General features: G+C 49.4%; 1 protein-coding gene across 1 annotated transcript in view; it reads right to left on the bottom strand.

Annotated features, from left to right (window-relative positions):
- The window catches only part of MYO18B (myosin XVIIIB), a 240,850-nt gene that overhangs the window by 135,930 nt on the left and 82,147 nt on the right, over window positions 1-22,773 (bottom strand). The window contains 4 exon segments of the mRNA XM_049619573.1: window positions 9,242-9,331; window positions 10,292-10,435; window positions 12,439-12,567; window positions 17,276-17,341. Coding sequence (XP_049475530.1) covers window positions 9,242-9,331; window positions 10,292-10,435; window positions 12,439-12,567; window positions 17,276-17,341 — 429 coding nt within the window.

The following is a 22,773-nucleotide window of genomic DNA, read 5'->3' as shown; positions in this document are numbered from 1 at the left end:
CTGACAGTATGGAGCCTGCTTGGGATTCCCGCTCTCCCTTTCTCTCTGCCTCTTTCCTGCTCTCTCTCTCTCTCTCTCACACACACACACAAAATAACATAAATAAATTTAATAAAAAATAATAATCACTATCACGGAGGGTGCTTACCATGGGTCCGGCACAGGGTAACCCACAGAACCTTCACAGAGACACTGAGAGCTAGGGACTGATACCTCTGCATTGCAGATAGAGACCTGAGGCACTGGGGTGTGGACATTCACCCAAGGACACACAGCCGGCCAGTGGCGGAGCTGGATGCAAATCAAAGCAGCCTGGCTCCAGAGCCTTTACTCCTAGCCATACCTTCAAACTGCCTCTTGGGGGCTCCAAGAATATATGCCAAGTGAATTAATAATGTATCCGGGAGCCAAGGAGGGAGGGAGGGATCCACAGCTTCCAGCAGGTCGGCGGGAATGGGGACCACGCTTGCAGGTGTGCTGGGACATATGTCATGCATCAGAGAGGGACACGCAGGACAACACATCACCGACTGGCCTTGGGTGGGAGAAGCAGAAGCTATGGACTTTCGTGAGCTTTAGAAGGGGTCTTCAAGGTCCCATAGCACCCCCCTAAAGAGGAAATAACCCCTCTGATGCTGTCACCCACATATCCCATCTTGAAAATGGATTTTAGGGGCACGCGGGTGGCTCAGTGGATAAAGCGTCTGACTCTTGATCTCGACTCAGGTCGTGGGAGTTTGAGCCCACGTCGGGAGTCTGCACGGGATTCTCTCTGTCTCTCTCTCCCTCTCTGCCCCTCCCCCGGCTCACTTGAGCTCATGGGCACACTTTCTCTCTCTCTCTCTCTGGCCCCCACCTTCAGGATGGAGTTCAAACCTCTCACGTGGTTCTCACAGCCCCTGGCATCTGGCCCAGCCTCGGCGACTGACCCTACCCCCAAATCTCCCCACACGCATGAGACTTTCCAACGGCGAGGACTGTGGGTGCCAGCCCAGGTCCCCGGTCTCTCTCTCTGTTCTTGCTCTCTACCTGGAACGCACAGCCTCCCCACCTTGTCACCTGGCTAGCTCCGGGTCGTCTTAAAGGATGAGCCACTCCAGGCTCCTCTTTCACAGCCTGTTTGGAGTCAGCCAGACCCCGGGTCAAAGCCCAGCTCTGCTAATCGCCAGCTGTGTGATAGTGGACAAATCGCTCCACCTCTCTGGTCTTCACTGTCTTCATCTAGAACTTGGGGTATGAATGACACCGTCCTCACAGTTTGATTTGAAGGTAAAACGAGATAAAGCGGGCGAAGGATGTGTCACGGCAGCCGGCACAGACACGTCGCTCGTTAAATATTACTTGAATTACTAAATTCAACATTATCTCCTTTACTCATGCAGTTGGCACCGAATGCTCTGAGGGGTGTAGGAATAGCTAAGATGTAATCACATATATGTTAGCAACAGCGGAGATGTGGAGAGACTCGTGTAAGAACCAGTGTAATAATTACTTTCCTTTTTTAAAAAATGTTCATTTGTTTTTGAGAGAGAGGGAGCATGAGCTGGGGAGGGGCAGGGGGGGAGGGGGACAGAGGATCCGAAATGGGCTCTGCACTGACAGCAGAGAGCCTGATGCGGGGCTCGAACCCACGAGCCATGAGATCATGACCTGAGCCGAAGTCGGACGCTCGACCGACTGAGCCACCCAGGCGCCCCTGTAATAATTACTCTACAGGCACCTCGTCACACCACCCTGTAGAGAGGAATGTGGAACCACCACTGTCACCATTCTGCCAACAACGACACAAAGGCTCAGAGCCTGGAAGGAGTTGCCCACAGTCCCACTGCAATGAGGATCCAGAGCCAACCGTCCTGACCCACCCTCTCTGCTCCTGGACCAGACATCCCGGGTCGGGCTGTCATACCCATCCCTTGCACAGTCCCCAGCTTCCTCATCTGTATTACAAAGTAGGTAGAGAAGGCATTATGGCCTGGATTTTCATACGGGGAGACCGAGGCATGCAGAACATTCCAGCTGTGCACTCCTCTGGGGGGCCTTAGCTGTGGTACCATGGTAGCAGTCAGGAGGCCCGGTATATGTTCCAGACTCAGTCACCACTAAGCCACACAGCCCTTGGAAAGTCGCTTCCCTTCCCTCCAGAGATCAGCGGCCGGCCACACATAACTTCCCTGGCCAAACACCCCAGCACTTTGCAAACGGACTTCCTGACCTGAATCTCCGGTTCTCGCCCCAGGCTGGTGGGTTCTGTCTTCTCGACCGTCCCTTACCAAAAAGTGAAAAATTGTCATGCTGACGAGGCCAGACATCCAGAGTGCCCGGGGCCCACAATGACTAAATTCTTGGGAAAAACCTAGATGACAAGCCAAGGAGGGAAGAAAACACCTCCTTGTCATTTTTACCCCCCATGTGCTCCCGCAGCCATATAGGAAGTCCCTATAAGAGGACAAGCCCTGCCTTCTCGTGAAAATAAAAAACCCCACTTTGCATCAAGGCAGATTTTGCACGCTTGAGGAATATTTATAGCCAGCTTCCTGGAGGCGTCTCATCTCCTCTTCTGCTCCTTCGCAAATGAAGCACTTAAATCATTTTGCAATAATGTTGTCTTTTTAATAAGCCTAGTCAAATGGAGTTTTCACTGATGAGGCACAACATGTTTTAGCAACATTTCTATCCGTTGTTTCCCCACCAACCGAGACAAGCGGGCGGGGTGCAGAGGCCACGAACCGGGGCCAGGAGTGTCTGCGTGATGCATGGCCCATGGGAGTGTCTGCCTCCCAACCGTTAGCAGAAACTCTTCTAAGAAAAGAGAACTGCATAGAAGGAGGTCCCTTCTATCTGTTCCTCAAAGCGTGGACCCCAGACCAGCGGGTTCGGCATCACCTGACACAGCTCGTGGGGAATGCAGATTCTCCAGGGCTGCCCCAAGCCTCCTGACTCAGAATCTCTAGGGCTGGGGACCAGCCCGCTATATTCTAACACATCCTCCTGGGGATTTTGACACGCTTTCGAGCACGGGAACCACGAGTCTCACATGGCACGATGCTGCGTTCAGGTTCACCTCGGGGCTTGTTAAAAGAAGCAGGGAAGAGTTCCCCTCCCCGAGATTCCCTCCTGGGTCGAATCCTCAGGAGATGGGATGGGGAAGCTACAGGGGACACAGCTCCCCCAGGTGATCCTGATGTTCCGTGAAGTATAAAAGCCACCAGAAAAAAAAAAATCAAAGTGGCTTTTTGGTGGAGGGGAAAGAATTAAAGACCTTTCTTCCAATAAAATCTTGGGCCCCAGGACACTACGTTTCACCAAATCTGAGCTGCCTCTGATTATAAGCTGCACCATTATGGAACAAAAGGAAAGAAAGTGCTGTCATTTTTTAGTGTAAGACGCCAGTGATTGTGGAACTGCAGTGCAATTCCGGAGACGCAGAAAGGTGGAAAATAACGGGAGTCCAAAAAAGTCAATCAAATACAGAATGAAACGAAAGAAGGGCATCTATCGCCACTGATACAGGTTGGGGGATTCTGGAGCCCTTTGACCTCTTCCTAGCCCCTGGGCAGGTCTGAAGAGACTCGGGGCTTCAGAAAATACTTCCAATTACTGCATCGAAAAAGGCAAGCCAAAAAAAAAAAAATTTAAAAAAAAAAAAGGGGCGCCTGGGTGGCTCAGTCGGTTCAGCGTCCGACTTCAGCTCAGGTCACGATCTCGCGGTCCGTGAGTTCGAGCCCCGCATCAGGCTCTGGGCTGATGGCTCAGAGCCCGGAGCCTGCTTCCGATTCTGTGTCGCCCTCTCTCTCTGACCCTCCCCTGTTCATGCTCTGTCTCTCTCTGTCTCAAAAATAAATAAACTTAAAAAAAAATTAAAAAAAAAAAAGAAAAAGGCAAGCCACAGATTGGAGGAAGAGATCTGTGCCACACATATCCAACAACTGAACTTAAATCCACGGCATATAAAGAGTTGCTACAAACCAATAAGTAAAGCAGTAGTAAGTGGCCAAGGGACTTGAAAGACCGCTTCGCCAAAGAGAATAACGGCCAAAAACACGAGAAAAGGCGCAAATTAAAATCACGGTGTGGGATCATGGGGCGCCCAAAACAATCAATAAATGCAAAGGACCATATCAAGCGCTGGTAAGGGTGTGGACTGCTTTAGGAGGGTAAACTGACTCAATCCCTTGAGCAAGCTGTTTGCATCCATTAAAACCCAACACAGAGAGAACTTCGAACCCAGCAAGTCCATTCCTAGTGCATTCCTAATAGAAATGTATGATACCTGTACCAAAAGACGTGTGGAAGGATGTTCACAGCAGGCTTATTCATCACAGGTTAAAGCTGGAAACAACCAAATTCTCATGTAGAGTAGAATGAATAGAGTGCTCTATACCCATGACGGGATACTACACAGCAATGACAATGGATGGGCCACAGCCGCCCCCAACACGGAGGAATGTCATGAGGTCATATGAAAGGCATTTGATTGCATGTCGGTAAAGTTAAAAAAGGGGGGGGGGAACCCAATCTATAGTGCTAGAGGTCAGTTTAGTGGTTACCCTTGGAAGGTCATGGCTGAAAGGGCCAAGAGGGGGACTTGGGGGGAATCTGGGAATGTTCTGTGTCTCCATATGAGTGTCCATTGCCTTGGTGTGTTCAGTTTGTGAAAATTCATGGAGCCGTATATGCTTAACAACTGTGCACTTTTTTGTATGTTGGACCTTACTATAAAGTTTAAAAAGGAGGAAGTGGAGGAAGAGGAGGAGAGGGGGGAGGGGGAGGGGAAAGAAATCATAGCACTCAGTCACCTGAACGTGCTTCCTGGATAAAACTCTGCTTTGCCTCCTAACTGAGTTTTTTAGGGAATTGATGCCATGCCCTTGTCTTGCAGTTCAGGACGAGGCCCGCCAAAGCCCTCCTAGAGGTCACCTCTTCTACTTCCTGAACGAATATTACTGAGGTTGTACTTTGCCACGTTACTTGGTGCCCCTTTTCACGAGGACTCATAGAAGAAACTTCTCTGATAGCTCAATACTTGGAAGAATGAGTATTATCTCAAGCAACAGGTGTGCGTGTGTGTTTAAGCTGGGGACAAGTCTATGTAATCTCTTGCTTCCCTCTTTGCTTTGGTTGCTAGGAAGCTCAGTGTCAACATTTCAGCTGACCTTACATGGCATCATTGGTCCATTGGATGTCTATTCTGTACCAGGGGTTCGGCCAACGTGATGGGCAAGACATCCCCCCTGCCCTTGGGGCCTCACCAAGCCAGGGCACAAGCACGCCAGAGGGGGTGAGAACACCTCCATCAACGCAGTAACAGTAAGCTCAGGGCCCAGGATTGCCGACAGTAGGAGCCCAACCCATCCCTAAAAGGTTAACAAAGTCTTCTTGGAAGAAGTACCACCAGAACTGGGTGACGAGGGACGACCAGGCATTAACCAGCTGAGGAGGGTGGAGGGAAATATTCCAGGCAGAGGCAACAGCAGATGCAAAGTCTGAAGTGAGAGCGAGTCCAAGGCTCACGGTAAATCTCTATTTCTAATTCTCACCGCCCCCCCCCCTTTGGTACACTCTTCAACCTCTTATTTCCCATTGTTCTTCCTTTCTTAGCTTTGAAATTTTGTCTTATTTTTTTTTCCAGGCCCCATACATCTTTTCGGAGCCACGGAGGACACAGAGACACCAAGAGCCTGCGTAGCATATGGAGCAGGTGCGGACGCTTGAAAGCTTGGTCCAGGTCTCAGCAGCCTGGCCCCTTCTCTTCCTTCTCCCAGTGCGGCATGAGCTGTATAGCTAGATGCTAATGATGTTCCCCTCCTCACTGTCTCCCCGTCTCCCCCCGGCCGCTGAGGCACCCCAAGCGCCCACGTCCTACTCGACAGTGTGTGATGAATTACTGTATCAAATGTCAGCTCAGCGGGAAGGAGTTTCTGCAGGGGAGTCACCGATATTCCCAGCCCACGCACGGCTCTCTGATTGCTTGCTTCTGCTGCTCTGTCATTGCTACTTCCTGCGGGAGAGGTCAGACTGGGTGCTCTCCAGAGCCTTGAATGACACTTGGGTGTCATTTCTTCTCCTCCTTACAGTATTTTCTATAAGAGGGCAGAGGCCCATGGTGGAGCCTTTTCCACCCTGACTCTCCTAACTCTATGTGATGTGACTGTCCCCTTCCAGGAGCCTCTGACTCTTCCTTGTCTGTGGGAGTGAGACAGAGAACCCTTGGTGGAGAGAGTGGACACGATGACAAGGAGAATGAGAAGAGGTGGAAAAGAGATAGCCCCTACCCCAAACTTCATTCCATGTCCCCACGGGAGCCAGCCAGGCTCAACTTGGGCTGTCAATACAGGAAACAGAATGTGTTCTGTTGGCTTGAACATGAACCGAATTATCGCCCCCACCGTCCGTCTAGCAAACCAAGCAATATGATCAGTCACGATAGCACCATGGGTTCGCAGGTGTGGAAAGCTCTAGTTTTGCTCCAAACTGACAAATATTATCCCATGCTGCCTCAGGACCTTTGCACTTGCCATTTCGACTCGATTCCCCAGAACTGCGCATAGATGACTGTACCAGATGACTCAGACCTAGACTCAGACATCTCAATCCGTGGAAGCTTTCTCAGACCGCTCAGGCAAAAATAGCCCCCTCACTGCCACCTCCCTCTGCTTATTATCTGCAGCACTTGACCATCAAAAAGTAGCTTGCTTTTTTACTAACTGTGGTCTGTCTCCCTCGATTGGCCTGGAGACCTCATGAGGACAGGGACTTTGCCTTCTGCCTAGCTGCATCTGAGGTGGCCAGCTGAATGCCTGCTGCCTGGGAGATGCTCATACTCATTTGCTGAATGGGCGAATAAGACTGGACGACAGTTGAGCTTCAGCAGGACCCTGTGAGGTGCCCAGGGCTTCAAAAGTCAGCTGAGACTAAGGATGAGATGGGCAAAGCCCTCACCCAGGGTGCGGAATTTCAGGGAGTGCCAAGAAACCCAGAAACCGAGATTAAATAGCATTCTAATGCAATATTTAAGAAAGTCAAAATTCATGCCAAAAATCCACGATGAATAAAACATCAAAAATTTAAATGAAGACAGGATCCCACTGTGCATACTCTCTCACTTACCCCTCACCTTAATCCCAGCCCACCAGTCCTTCCTTTATTTGAAATTTTGGTATTTGGCTCATCGTGGATTTTTTTTTTTTTGCATTCATTTACATTTTAAAAGACACCGCATTGAAATATGATTTCTCTTGCTGAGTTTCTGGCACCCCTTTAAATTTCATGCCCCAGGCGAGTGACTTACTAGAGTCCTGGCCCTGAAAAACTAAGCGGAACAGCAAGTTATCGTGCACAGCTCTTCCGTGATCTACCCACAGCTCCCCGACCACATCTCACATTACACTGCATGGATTTGCTTAGGAATCTGAAATTTGCAGTAGTCCCCTGGGGGCAGGGACTCTCTGGCTCCCGTCCTCATCCCCAGTCTGTGAACTCAACACCCAACTCAAGACAATAAGACCTCAGCACGGTGATCACACCCCCATCCCCACCGATGTAATCTCCAATCACATGTTCCTCTCCACCCACGAGAGGCGACCACTACTCCAAAGCTGATGTTATTATTCCCATGGAAATATCTTTACACCACAATCATACGGTATATGCCCCACGCAATATACAGTATCAGCCTGCACTTTTAAAAAATTACTATGTTCGATATCGTGTTTCAGGTATTCTTTCGTGACTTAAATAATCTTTCTCCAGCGTTATGTTTTTGAGGGCAATCCACGTAGAGTCACCTATCTCTAGTTGAGGGGTCAGGAAACTTTTTCCATAAAGAGTTTGATACTTTTGGGCTTTGTACATCACAGAGCCTCTGTCACAGCTACTCAGCTCTGCCATCGTAGCATGAAAGCTGCCGGAGACTGCACACGAATGGGTGGGCGTGGCCGTATGCCAATAAAACTTTATTTACAAAGAAAAAGGTGGAAAACTGGGTCTGCCTCCTGGGCCATTGTTTGCCTGCCTCTTTATTCGTGTTTATTTGGCAGCTCAATCTTTAATACAACAACATGGGTTCATTCATTCTCTCATTGATAGACTCCCATTTGGGGGTTCAGATTTCTTCAACACGACAATGCTGTTCCTGTATACTTCTTGGCTTTTCTTACATATGTGAGAATATATTCTACACAGTAGAATTGCTGGGGTCAGCCTTCAGAGACAAGCCTAAGTTGTTCAAGGGTGAAGAGATCAAGTACCAAATTACACTCCCACGGCAGCATATGGTTTCCTGCTGCTACACGTCCTTGCCAATACGTGGCTACATCAGACTTCGATTTTGCCAGTCCAAGGTGCAAAATCATACCTAGGGTGGTGTTAATTTGCATTTCCTGATGGGAATGCTCTGTTAATTTGCATTTCCTGATGATCTGCTCAGGAGTCTATTGGCCATTTGAATTCCTGAACATTCGAACTCTTTTTTTTTTTTTAATGTTTATGTATTTTTGATAGAGAGAGGGAGAGTGTGGGCAGAGAGAGAGGGAGACACAGAATCCGAAGCAGGCTCCAGGCTCTGAGCTGTCTACACAGAGCCGATGCAGGGGTTGAATCCACAAACTGTGAAATCATGACCTGAGCTGAAGTCAGATGCTCAACAGACTGAGCCACCCAGGTGCCCAGAACATCTGAACTCTTGAAACAAGAGTTCTCCTCTTGGGAGTTGCCAATTCCTCTTTTTGCCCATTTTTTTTTTTTCCTACTGGAGTGTTTCTCTTTTTCCAATTGATTTAAGAAAGCTCTTTATATGTCCAAATACCCTTTGCCGGTTACACATGTTGTAAATTTCCCTGCCCAGTATGTAGTGTGTCTTCCCTTTATGCTTTGATAAACAGAAGTTGATTACTTTAATATAGTCAAATGTATCATTTTTTTTCCTCGCAATTTGTGCCTTTGTGACTTATGCCAGAAATTCTTCCCTTTGGAGTCAGATGATATGGGTTTGAATCTCAGTACTCTGCATGCTAGTTGTGTGGTCTTGGGGAGATACTTAATATCCCAGAGCCTCAGTCTCCTCCTCTGTAAAATGGGGACAAGGACAGTACGTCCCCACAGGCTTATTTTGAGGGGTTATTTGTAAACCCTTTATCTGAGGTTATTTTGTAAAGCACTTAGCACAGTGTCAGGCACATCATAATCCGCCCCATCAACACACGTCACCCCACAGAGGGGACCCCACACAGAAGGGACAGGGTACCTTGCTCTCTAGGAGGTCCGCATTCTGCCGCAGTTCATTCCGTGACTTCTCCGATTTTTCTAGCTTCTGTCTCAGCATTGTGAGTTCCTCCTATAAAAGCAAACACCTTGACAGAAGCCATCCTGGATCAGAGGCAGGGCTTCCACATGTGTTAAGAGTCCCGGGGGAACAGAGCGAGGGATTCTGCCAGCCTCTCTGTGACGATGCCCAGATGCTAAGTTCCCACAAGGGACTTTTTCTTTCCCCATTTCGGAATATCAGCGTCTCTGCTCGTGCAAGTCTGGGGCCACCGGGCTTGCATGAGCATCCCAGTCAAGGGGTGGAACGCAGATCCTCAGAATGAGTCCATTACTCGACCCAAGACTGCGTATGCCTGAGCGGGATGGGGAGCTTGGCCCTTCCTCCTCCCCAAGGCCACCACTCTGCCAGTGGCTCTGCGTTACGCTTTTGGTACTGTCGTTAGGCGCAGCCTAAATGCCCCCCCTCCCCCACAGCAGACCCCTGGGATGAACTATGGGATGCGCACAAAAAAAGGAGTAGGAGGCTGTCACGGGAAGAGATTCAGGAAGACCTCTGTGCAAAGCCATTGTGTGCATGTGTGTGAAGTGGCTAATTTTGCAAGAATAGACAACAGCCAGGATAAACCAGAAACCAATCAAAACGGTTTCCCTGCAGAAGGCGGGCGCCACCGGGGTGGAAGGGACAGTCAGCACCTCTCGGAGAGGTAAGAAGTTAAAAGGCTCAAGATGCCACCACCACGTCTCCCTGGGACGACCAGCATCATGGTCAGTGCTCGTGTGCCCCTGGGTAGTGATGGGGTATCTGACCGGCACCCACAAGCCCGGTGTAGAGCTGGACGTGGGATGGAGGGTGGTCTGTGTCTGTGTTAATGACAGCAGAGAGGTATCTGGAAGGCGGCAGCAAGGCTGCCGAGCAGAGCATTTCTGCATCACGAATCCGCGGAGTGGAGGCACTGAGTCTGGAAGCAAGCGTTACTATGGGGGTGTGAGGACGGGGCCACCCCGCGTCTTGCCTGCCACATGGACCGACCTCCTTGGCGTGGAGCTGCTCATCCCCAATGGTGGCACTCAGCAGGGGCCGGAGGGAACCGAGGAGCCGCCACCAGGACCAGTCCTTGACCGCCAGGAACACAGCCACGTTCTTCTGGATGCACCGCGCAGCCAGGCGGCGAATCTGCAGGGAAAGGAAACCAGAAACTTGAGGGGTCCTTCCCAACCTGGTAAAGGCGAAGGAAAGAGAGCAAAGGGGGTGGGAAAGGGGTTGGAAAAAGCGAGTTCCATATCTTAACGGAAGAGGTTGGGTAACTCACACATTTAAAAAGCTTCTTTGCTGGGGGGTGGGGGGGAGGGGAAAGTGGGCGATGGGCAGAGAGGAGGGCACCTGTTGGGACGAGCACTGGGTGTTGTATGGAAACCAATTCAACAATAAATTATATTTAATATAAAAGATAAGAAAGAAGCTTCTTTGCAATGGTATTGTAATGGCATTGTCTGGTGACGGCCAGTAGCTGCCCATGTGAGCACAGCGTCACGTGTAGACTTGTCCAATCACTAGGCTGTGCCCCTGAAACTGTCACATTGTGTCAACTGTACTCAAAAAAAAAGTAAATGCACACTTTTTTTTTTTTAATTAAAAATATTTTTTGAGAGCTTTTCATGGAATCGGGCTCTGGGCCTCAGACATTATACCACAACGTAATCTTGCATGACCGAAGAAGAAGGAGAAGCGGAGGAGGAGGGAATAGGGTCACCTCTCGTAAGGGCATCAGATGCAAAATCACCGTGAAAGACAAAAAATAAATAAATAAACGATCCTTGAAAATCCCTGAAATTGCCCGCAAGATCCAAAGGCCATGATTGTGTTGCGGGTTGATATTTAGGGGACAGGTATCACTTTAAGTGTTATTTAAATACGAACCCCATGCTGCTCAAGCCTGAGTGAGCGCTTAATAAAGCACAAGTGCTGGGCCCCACCCCCCAGAGGGTCTGATTCAGGAAGTTGGGGTGGGGCCAGAGAATTTGCACGGCTAACAAGTGCCCAGTTGGTGTGGATGCTGTTGGTCTGGGGACCATACTTTGAGAACCACCGGTACAGATGGGGAAACTGAGCCACAGAGACGCCCCTCCCCCCAACCCCGGTCACCTGCTCAATATCACACAGCTTCCTCTCTGTCAGCACCTCAGCTCAGTCGGTGGTGGGGTTGGGATTTGAAACCCCGCAAGTCTGGATGCAGACAGAATCCAGGGCGCTAATGAACCTGTCTTCTAAATCATTCTGAGGCATAAGCTACTGGAAGGCAGTGGGCCAGTGGGGTTGCCCACAATATTTTAATTATTAACGTTCTCGCCTTTTTCTGCTTTTGCCAAGTGCGTGTACTTGAATTTACGAATTCGCATCTACTGGGGGCACATGTAATGAGACCCCATGCTAGTGGTAGGACTTAATAATGAGGACCTGGAGGTAACGGGAGCTGGCATTTGTTGAACAATGTGCCAGTCTGGGGCACGGACTAGACTCGGCACGCATGACCTCATTTCACCTTGACCCAGCTCCTAAGGGGTGGGTCTCCACTGTTTGTCTCCAGAGCTGTGCTCTATAATGTGATGCTCAGGGGAACCATGCACACATTTCTCTACTGCACAAGCTACAGGGAAGAAATGCAGTCTCCAGGGTGGTTCAGGACTGCGGACTCTGAGCTGCCCCTTCAGTCCCAAAAGCCTCAATGGCCAGGTCCTATCATGTCCTGTCTGCTGGCCCATGGCAGCCAAGTTTTCCAGAGATGAAACAGGTTGAAACCATAACGGACCCGGGAGGGCTTGGATTCCCCCATGATACCTAGATCAAGTCTGACATCGTTGGTCATTTGATGTCAACGTCCTAGAAACAATCATCACATCTTGCAAAGCATCACTTTAAAGTCCTCCCATTCGGGGTGAGCCTATGGACCGACAGCACTGGCACCATCGTGGGAGACCTGAAGACCACCACCCCTCCCCCGCCCCATGCTCACCCCGGACCCACTGGATCTGGAACCGCATGTGGAAATATCCCACAGGGCTTCATGCCCAAGCGTGAGTGTGCGAAGCGCGAGGTTACCGTGCCCAGATCAGCTCGGATGCTGCTTTTCTGGGATATCACACCTCTGCAGGAGTGACGAGGCTCGCTGGGTGCCATACCTTCAGCTTCTTGAATTCCTGCCGGGACAGAAAGCCCTTACAAGCCGCCTGGAATAAAATGATGCTGTGAGACGCCAGCTTCTCCCGCTGCTTCTCAAGCTTGGAGACCACGCCTGCCTTGAGGAAAACCTGAAGGGACAAAAGGTGACCGGTGACTCCTGTGCGGCTGAATCAGATGGTCTGAAGAGAGAGGGGGTTGCCACTCAACCCAGTTTTCTTGCGCCCCTCCCCCGCCGAGATATTTGTTAGCAGCTGCCTGCGACTGAGGGTCTAAATTGTCAAAACAGGGGTCCCCGGGTGGCTCAGTCGGTCGGGCATCCTTTTGGCTCAGGTCATGATCTCGCACTCTGTGAGTTCGAGCCCCGTGTCAGGCTCTGCGCTGACAGCTCGGAGCCTGGAGCCTGCTTCGGATTCTGTGTCTCCCTCTCTCTCTGCCCCTCCCCCGCTCATGCTCTGTCTCTCTCAAAAATAAAACAAAAACATAAATTGTCAAAACATCTCATCTCCTCTCGAGTACTCTTTTCCTTCTTCTGGCCCTTGGGTGCTCAGAGCACGGTCCCCAGGAGTGGCATTGTCACCACCGGGGAGCTTGTTAGAAATGCTGAATCCATGGATTTAGTGGCAGGCCTGCGATTGTACGTTCTTTCTGATAAGTGCCACTGGCCCCCTGAGAGAAGCAGTGCCCTGGAAATATTCAGTCCTGCCTTATAAGGAGGGCCGGAGAATGTGGAGGGAGTGAGGGTGGCCCTCCTCGGCCAGGGGAGGAGGGGGTCAGGCTGGTGCCACCCACAGAAGGTGGTCAGGCATCCTAACGGAAAAGAGCTTGCGGTCCACGATTTCCAGGCCTCTGCTCATCCATAATGGATGGAGGCCTTCCACAGCAAAGTGATCAATGCCTCCTTGACACCCCGCAGGGCCGCCTTCAATATATTGCAGGGCACACAGAAGGATTTTCTGAGAACCTAACGCTTTGGGGCCAGGCCTGCTCTGCCCACCTGGTAGGGTGGTTACTGTCAGTCTTACCTCCCCGGAGTCAAAGGAAAGATGCCCTAGCAGCTTGGGACTTGAGTCGGTGACAGGGGCAGGGGGCACTTTTCAGATGCCCACGTCACGCTAATGTCTATGACCAGCCTGCCGTGTTTCTCTGCCAAACGTGGCTTCTCACCCCAAAGATGTGCAATTTTCTAGGGGCACTGGATGGCTGCATCTTAGTGATATTATCAAGTAATTGGGGACGTTATCAATCAGTGTTGCAGATCGGAACCAACCACTTTACCTGATACGTGCAGGTAAAGTACTGAATGTACATCATCCTGTAGGGTAGTTATTGCGATCCCCCCATTTTATGGAAGGAAAGACTAAGGCTGACAATGGCATTTCCCCCATGACCCTCCCCTAGCAAGCGGAAACAGCAGAAATGTTTCCCTCCGTCTGACTCCAGACCAGACTATAGTTATCACTGAATACAATTAACATTTGCATGGCATCTAGATTTTTCAAAGCTCTTTCTCCTCTGTCCCATTATAATAAAAACAACCTTATGAGGAATCTATTGGCCCAGGGAGATTATGTAATTGACTCAAGTTCACCCAGCCGGCGATCAACAAAGCCAAGTTCACCTCCAGCACCCATTCTCAACGTCAACGCAAGGCTTCGTTTCTTCATTGGCTATCGTACAAACGCCTGAAGTTTGGGGTTGAATTGCAATTTGATTCCAGGTGCACAAAGGGTCTCAATCGATTGTCCATTCCCTTAAACCTATTTGCTGTAATGGCAGCCACCCCGCCCGTCCCACAGAGAGCCCTTCCTCAAGGCGAGGATGAGAATCTGCACGCCCAGTTGGTGCCAACTCTGTTTTGCAACCTTCCCTAGCTTTACAGGACACTTCCTATCAGCCAGAGCCACCGAGACAATTAGCCTCACTGAAATAAAGACACGACTGACTCATTACCTATCAGATTGTCTCAATAATGACTGTATTAATTTCACAAGCTAGTGAGTCCCAAAAGCTGCTATAAAAAAAAAATCAATGATCAAAATGATGACAGCCCTAGTTCGTATATTACAAAAGGCGGCGGGTGCTTCCAAAACCACTATTGATTAAGTATGAAGCTTTCATTAAAAAGATAATTGGAAGCGACCATACACACAATGGGAATAAGTCATCGGCTCTGCAGAATCTTATCTTGATTTTTTTTCCCTTTAAAGAGCATATTGCCAACCAGAAGGCCAACTGCATGTGGGATTCCACCTTTTTCATAAATGTCATGGCCCTCAGCACAGGCCTCGATAAGGCACCAGGGGCTGAGAATCACAAAGAAAAATCTAAATTATTCGCCTTTCGTGGGTCCAGCGGCTTATCAGACGCAAGCAGAGTGTAACATCTCAACATCCTCACATTTAAGGAAATCTACGGGGGCCACCGCGATGCAAACTGTTTTTCCTCTAAAAACACTGAAGACCAAGGTTCAAAATTCTGATATGGCAGAAGCTCCCATATCTGGGACTGCTGAGGAATCAGCTCTTGTCCTAGTAATTTTCCAGATTAGAGGGGTTTCCTTCTTGAAACATTCAAATCTTATCCTATTTGATAAGCGTCTTGTCCCAGTGACAAACGCATTCAACACGTAGATGACAACTGACTGCTTTCCCACAGCCAACCTGGGGGGTGGGGAGCAGTGGCTCCATTTTACAGATGAGGGAACAGAGGCTCAGAGAGGCTAAATCAGTCCCTAGAGATTCATAATTAGAAAGCGGGGGAGCAGAGGGGCAGGTGGGTGGCCCAGGCAGTCAAGTGTCCGACTCTCGGTTTCAGCTCAGGTCATGATCTCATGGTTCGTGAGTTTAAGCCCAGCATCAGGCTCTGTGCTTGGGATTCTCTGTCAGCCCATTCCCCACCAGTGCTCTCTCTTCTCTCTCAAAATAAATACATATTTGAAAAGAAAAAAGAAGTGCCCAGTCCTGCCGTGCCTCCTCTGCCCTGAAAGATTGCAGGATAGCCTAGCTTCCAAAGGATACGCTGACTTTAATTTGCTCTCAACTGCTGTTTTAACGAACACCAAGCATTACTTGAGACCAACAGTGTTGGTTTTGTTTGTAATTGGGATGTTTCGGCTTCTAAATCTCTTGCCCTCACTCTGTGAAAGTATGTACAAAGACTCCTCTTGCCTCTGTTTTCTTCCTTGCTCTACAATAGCGGCCGGGCTTATAGAGACTGATTTTTGTATTCATGAAATAATGGAGTCATTATCTAGACCAGTGGTTGTCAAACTTGAACATGTGCCGGAGTCCCGGGGAGGGTTTGCTGCAACCCAGACTTCTGGGTCCTACCCCCAGAGTTTCAGATTCACTAGGTCTGTGCTGGGGGTAGCTGAATGTTTATGCTTCTAGCAAGCTCTCAGGGGATCCTGCGGGTCTAGAGACTGTATTTTGAGAACGGCTGGTCTACGTGGATGAAGTTCTTGGAGCTGAAGGACAAGGCCTCTGAATCTGGACCATACCGACGTGTGTGTAAAGAGTGTGTGTAAAGAGTGTGTGTTCGAGTGTATGGATCCAGGGCCATACGGGTTTTCACAGGAGCTGTAACTGGTCTTCTAGATAAGCGTAAGGCCTTGAAAGGGGGCTTACTTCCCAGAGGTGCATCTTCCCCGCCTGGAAAGAAGGGATTTACTAATTATCTCCCAGGAGCTTTTGAGGGAAAAGAGGAACAATGTGTGAAGCGGAAGCCCAGGAACTGACAGGTTCCTTCCTTCTACTGGAAAGGTCTGCGAAGTCCCAGTCGCTGCCAACTCCCGGTGGAATGAATCAGGTTGAGATGCCGGTAGACTAAGAGGCTTGCGTGTCTATGGGGCAATGACTATATGAAAACCCGTGAGCTCGCCAAGGCAGGTGTAACGGGACACGCTACTCAGGGGCCCCAGAATGACTAATGGCCAATGATGCCACCATGGTGGGTTTCTGGAGAACCGGGGCCCTTCCCCAGCACCTCGCGCCTGGAGGTGGCAGGAGATCGACAAAGGTTTATTGGTTGATGTTAGTCAATCAGGGGATGAGGGTGGGAGGGCAATTTTCCCTTTGGTCAGTTTTCTCCCCAGTTTCTGTTTCTATACTTTGCCATTCTCCCTGCCTGCCGCATGGTCCTTGAGTTTACTTCCCAAAGCAGAGCCCATGGGACACTAGCTCCAGGAGCTGGTAAGGGATCTTCCACAAACACAAAAGGATGGGACTCCCCTTGGGAAGCCCTAAATACAGTATTTTCCCGCTTGAAAACTTGGAGGCTGTACAGGCACATCAGGACTCTGTGAACCTCTTCTCTAAATGTTGAATCGTTATTGGAAAAGCCTTGGGCTCAACACCAGTTTGAAGAAAGTTATTTCCCTCAACGTTAATGTCATGTGCCTTCTCGCGGAGCCCTAACTTTTCACTTACTGCTGCTAATCAGCCGGGACTATTCGCCGGGGTACTGTCGGTTGCCAAGTAAAAGTTAACCAGGCTCCGGGTGAAGGGGAGTGCTTCTTCTTGGCTTTTACGGCTGCTCTTTCTAAGGCTCAGAAATCCCTGCTGAGGTCCAGGATGTGAACTCTTCCAGACTGCTGAGGTCCCTGGGAGTGTAACCTCTAACAAATGATATTCCCCAATTGTTGTTGCCTCCCACATAATACCACTTTATCTTCCTGGCCTTGTAAGATGGGCAGGGCAGAAAGTCGCTAGCCCTGTCTTCAGTTGGGTGAAAAGGAGGCCCACACAGGTAGCGGATGATGCAGTAGGACCAGAATCAGGGTTCACCTGGGTCCCTGATGGGATGAGCAGAGTGACATAAAAAGGAAGCTGTACTCACCTGGCTGTGCCCAACAACCACCGCCTTCTTCTCCAGATCCAGGGTCTGTAGGAGCTCGTCCACAGCCTGGGGAGAAAAGTTAGATGGACAGAATGGGCAGGCTCCCAAAGCGGGAGTCAGGTTGGCTGGATGGCTGGTGCCTTGGGAAAGAGGATGGCTCCACGTGTCTTTGAGTCTGAGCAACTGAGCCCCACCTCACCCGGGCGAGGACAAAAGATGAGCATGTATTGAGTGCCTACTGTATGTCATCCACTCCCATGCTGGGACCCCATGGATACCATCTCCTGGCATCTCCCTAGCAACCCAAGGTGGGTCTTCATACTACTGTGCCCGCGTACAGAGGAAAAAAGCCAAAGACACAAGAATAAATGAAGGATGTGTCTGCTATGGAAGACGGTATGGCCGTTCCTCTAAAAACTAAACCTCGAGGGGCACCTGGGGGGGCTCAGCTGGTTAAGCGTCTGACTTCAGCTCAGGTCATGATCTCATGGCTCGTGAGTTTGACCCCCACGTTGGGTTCTATGCTGACAGCTCGGAGCCTGGAGCCTGCTTCAGATTCTGTGTGTCCCTCTCTCTCTATCTCTCTATCCCTCCCCTTCTCGTGCTCTCTCTCTCTCTCTCTCTCAAAAATAAATAATACACATTAAAAAAATTTTTTTTAATTAAACCTAGAATTATAGTGGGATCCAACAATTCCCCTTCTGAGTATATACCCAAGAAGAGTGAAAACAGGGACTTGAACAGATACACCCGCGTTCATGGCAGAGTTATGCACAACAGCCAAAAGGTGTAAGTAACCCAGTGTCCGTCCACAAGCGAATGGATTCACACAACATGGGATATACACCCAATGGGGTATTAATCAGCTTTAAATGGGAAGGAGATTCTGTCACCTGCTGCAACATGGATGAACCCCGAGGGCAGGATGCTAACTGAAGTAAGCCAGTCAAACAAAGACAGATGATCCCATTTACACGAGGTGCCTAGCTAATCAAGCTCATGGAGACAGAAAGTAGAATGCTGGTGCCACGGGCTGGGGAGAGAGAGTGGGGAGTTAGTGTTTACTGGGGACAGAGTTCCAGTCTTGCGAGATGAGGTGTCATGGAGGTGGACCGCGGTGCTGGGTGCACAACACTGTGAATGTACCTGATACCCCCGAACTGCACATTTCAAAATAGTTAAAATGACACATTTCATGTTATGTAAATTTTGCCACAATTTTTTTTTTAATTTTTTTTTTCAACGTTTTTTATTTATTTTTGGGACAGAGAGAGACAGAGCATGAACGGGGGAGGGGCAGAGAGAGAGGGAGACACAGAATCGGAAACAGGCTCCAGGCTCCGAGCCATCAGCCCAGAGCCTGACGCGGGGCTCGAACTCACGGACCGCGAGATCGTGACCTGGCTGAAGTCGGACGCTTAACCGACTGCGCCACCCAGGCGCCCCATGCCACAATTTTTAAAACAGGAAGGCAGGGGCGCCTGGGTGGCTCGGTCGGTTAAGCATCCTATTTCGGCTCAGGTCACAATCTCGCGGTTTCTGGGTTCGAGCCCCGCGTCAGGCTCTGTGCTGACAGCTCAGAGTCTGCTCAGGATTCTCGCTCCCTCTCTCTCTGCCCACCCCCACTTGCTCATGCGCATGGTCTCTCTCTCTCTCTCAAAATAAATAAATAAATTTTTAAAAATGATGGGGCGCCGGATGGCTCAGCCGGGTGAGCGTCCGACTCTTGGTTTCAGCTCAGGGCGTGATCTCTCAGTTCTGTGAGTTCAAGTCCCGCGTCGGGCTCTGCGCTGACGGCACGGAGAGCGCCTGGCATTCTCTCTCTCCTTCTCACCCTGCGCCTCCCCCACTCACGCTGTCTCCATCTCTCTCAAAATAAATAAATAAGTAAACTTAAAAAATTAAAAAAAAAAAACACGGAGGCATTTCCCCAAGGTTATAAGTCACATGCGGGCAGAGCCAGATTGGAATCAAGGTCAGTAGACCCACATGGCAACCTCAATGACATCACCCCTTCACACGCCCAGGGTGGCTCCAGAGGGACCCCAGGCCACTAGGAACTTCACGCGCTGTGTCACTGAGGTTGGCTGCGGCAGCCTCCCCAGCACTCTGTCCCTTCCTCGCTGTTCTTGCCCAAGACTCTGCCTCACGTTCACAGATATCAGCTGAATAAATGACATGGCTGTTAACCTCGCGTGCCTGACCTTGAGTCTGGGGGGAAGCCTGCACTTCATCCCTTATTTCCCTCTGCTGCACCTGGTACCGGTCTATGCATACAGCAGGAGCTCAGTGAATACGATGGCTGAGTGAGCAAACAAACAAGGGATCCCGCAGAGGTGGAAGGGGTATGGGACAGAGGGGGAAGGGCAGACCCACACAGGAGAAACAAATTCACCGCGGGAGATTTCCTGAATGTGGCATCGGCCACAGCACAGCCACTTAATGGGATTTTCCTTTGTCATCAAGGTCTGCGGGGTCTGAAACAACGCTGGGGGGAGATTTGTGCCCTCAGAAAAATGCGGGTCACACCTGGTTCCTTTGGGCCTCCAATTCCCCTCCCAGTCCACCTCCACACCACCCCTCATGGACCTTCCATTCGCTGAAAATCAGTCTATTTTCAGAACAAACTGTCAGGAAAGTAATTGCCACACTCAGGAAACAAAAGGTATTATGGGCCTGGTGTAATTTAGTAGATGAGTTTCAATTCCGTGGGTCGTCAGCATCACAGAAAATTTCCTAAGATGCTTAAAAAAAAGCATATTAAAAGTCTGGTCCAAGACTATAATCTAGGAGCAATTTTCCTCCTCTGACCTCCTGGAAGAACATTCCATAATGCTCCTTCCAAAATTCAGTGGTTTCACTTATGACATGTTAGCCAAAAAGTGTTCCAAGGGAGCTATAGGCAGCAAAATGCATAAAAACCAATATATCCAAAACACAGCATCTTTCCTCTCTGCACAAGAGCAAAACAAAATAAAAATTGACTGAAAACAAGACAGATGGAGGAAAACTAAATGAAAGCTACAGCCAGTGAAATTCTGAAATTTTTCTAAGTTGACCTTGGACATAGCATCCAGAGTAGATGTTTGGGGAGGGGGAACACTGAGGACCTGTAGGGAGATCCACCTTGGCTGAGATCCTGGTTTTACCACTCATGAACTGTGCGACCTTGGACAAGCACTTTACTTGGAGCTCTGGGTTTCTCTTCAGAACGATGGGAAAGAAATGCTCACATCTGCTTCAGAAGATTCTGTGGCTGTTCCTGCAGTGAGCTCCATACCATATAGTAAGTGCTCAATAAACATGATGAGCTACTCCTAATGACCTTGAGCTAGTCCCACTGGCTCCGTCTTGGTCAAAACTTGGTAGAGGTCAAAACTATGGAACATAAACCAAGCTTCTATTTCTCGGGCACACCCAAACACTGCCAAAACACACACCCAGCCATCCAATATCCAAGGATTCTTGCCCGTACCCTCTCTTTCTTAGAGCCCTATAGATGACAAAGCCAAGAAGATCAGGCCTAACAAAGACATTCTGTTCCACTGATCTCATTTTACAGGTAAGAAAGCTTACGTCCCAAGTGATAGAGCCCCCGAGTGGCTGCAGTCATTGAACAATGCTTCTGACCCTCATTTTCCTGCAATATGGCAATAAGGTTCCCTGCTTAGACCTTACGGTGTTGGGACAATTCATTGAGAATATGTGTAAAGGTCTTTGTAAGCGATGTTGCCCTTAATTGCTGTTATTGCTGTTATTGTTATCGTAATGAGTATTACTCTCAGATGGAACTTTATGAAATGGGCACATATGTAGGTCAATTATCAGCAATTGCATTTGTTTCTACATAATGTAAATCATTGTCCAACAGCCAGTTGGTGGAAGACAGGGCAAGAATTCGGATTACTGTAACAAACCTCTTCCTGGTCCCACATCTTTCTGGAATCAGCTATCCCACCCTAATTGTTCAGATATTTGAGGTCTGCCCCTCCCCATATGGAATGCTGCGCACAGCGTTGGCCATCCTGTTCCGAGGAAACAGTTAAATGGTTTTCTCTTGTGCTTTTGAGTCTGAGCATGGCTCTCAGTGCTTTACACACACCTCATTTTATTTTCAAATGTCTGCGACAGGTACAACTTCATGCTCGTTTTACAGACAAGGAGAGCGAGGTCCAGTTGAATGAAATGACCTGCCAAAAATTACGCGCTAGGAAATGGTGGAGGGAGATACAACTCCAGGGAATCAGATTCTTGAGTTTGTTCTCGGCCCTCTGATGCTAGGATCCTGTCCAGCTCCACTACTCAGTGGCTGTGTGGCCTTGAGCAAGCCACACCTGCTCTCTGCTCCTCCGTACCCTCTTCTAGGATATGGGGTAATCATGCCCATCCTTATCCTCCAAGGATGGAGTGGAGATTTAAGGTCACAAAGGTAGCATGTAGGCGTAAGATTTACAGAATGGTGGAGGAAGGAACTTGATAAATTCTCTGCCCTCCGCCCCACCAGAAAAAAAATAGTGATAAAAATGGATACAATCTTCAAAAACAACAAGTTCCATACTCTGGAAATTGAGCAAGGGCATACAACAGAGAAGCATTTGTGCAAGAGAAACTATTGAATCTCCGGTAAGAGCAGTCGGAGACTGTGACAATCTTGACCTGGGCTGCTCCGGTCCCCATCAAACTCTGGCAGTGTGGTAATCCCACCAGGAGGAGGCAAGCTGTGAAAACCAGTGACTTTGCTCCCAGAAGGGGCCCACTTACATGGAGGGACGTACGGGCAAGTCCCACACCCAGGATCGTTGTTAGAAACAGTGGTGATCTTGGCAGCAAGGAAATGGAGAAGGTCAGTGGCACAGCTAGCCTGATATTATCATCAGGATTGGGGCCGGAAATGGGCATTGACCAGCCAGAAACTTGACGAGGAGATACAGGGAATGGACAGTCATGTGGGCCTTGATAAGCCCCCACATACTCTTGGGCAATCTGGAGGGAAGCACACGTGCTCGAGGCTCCACGCAGGACAGGAGACACTGACCGAGCCCTTAGCTATCTAGACGTCTCTATTCAAACATAAGGCCCGGGCGCCTGTGTGGCTCAATCGGTTAAGCGTCTGACTTTGGCTCAGGCCATGATTTCACAGCTCGGGGGTTTGAGCCCCGTGTGGGGCTCTGTGCTGACAGCTCAGAGCCTGGAGCCTGTTTCGGACTCTGGGTCTCCCTCTCTCTCTGCCCCTCCTCTGCTAGTACTCTTTCTCTTTCTCTCAAACATAAATTAAAAAAAAAACTAAAACACTAATAAATAAATAAAGGTAAGGCCATATACATGGGCGGAACATCTATGAGAGGCCAAACAAAGAGTAAAATCTGTGGCACAAGTGTAAGTGTCCGATCACAGATGACATTTCCCAACCCGCATGTAGCTCCATTTGAATTAGGTAAAGGCTCGAAAATTCAAGGTGCTGTGCTGACCGCTAAGCCATGCTAACAAAGGGGAAACCC

The sequence above is a fragment of the Panthera uncia genome, assembly GCF_023721935.1.
Source record: "Panthera uncia isolate 11264 chromosome D3 unlocalized genomic scaffold, Puncia_PCG_1.0 HiC_scaffold_8, whole genome shotgun sequence".
NCBI lineage: Eukaryota > Metazoa > Chordata > Mammalia > Carnivora > Felidae > Panthera > Panthera uncia.
Note: the sequence above shows the minus strand (reverse complement) of the source record. Positions and strands in the feature narration are given on the sequence as shown.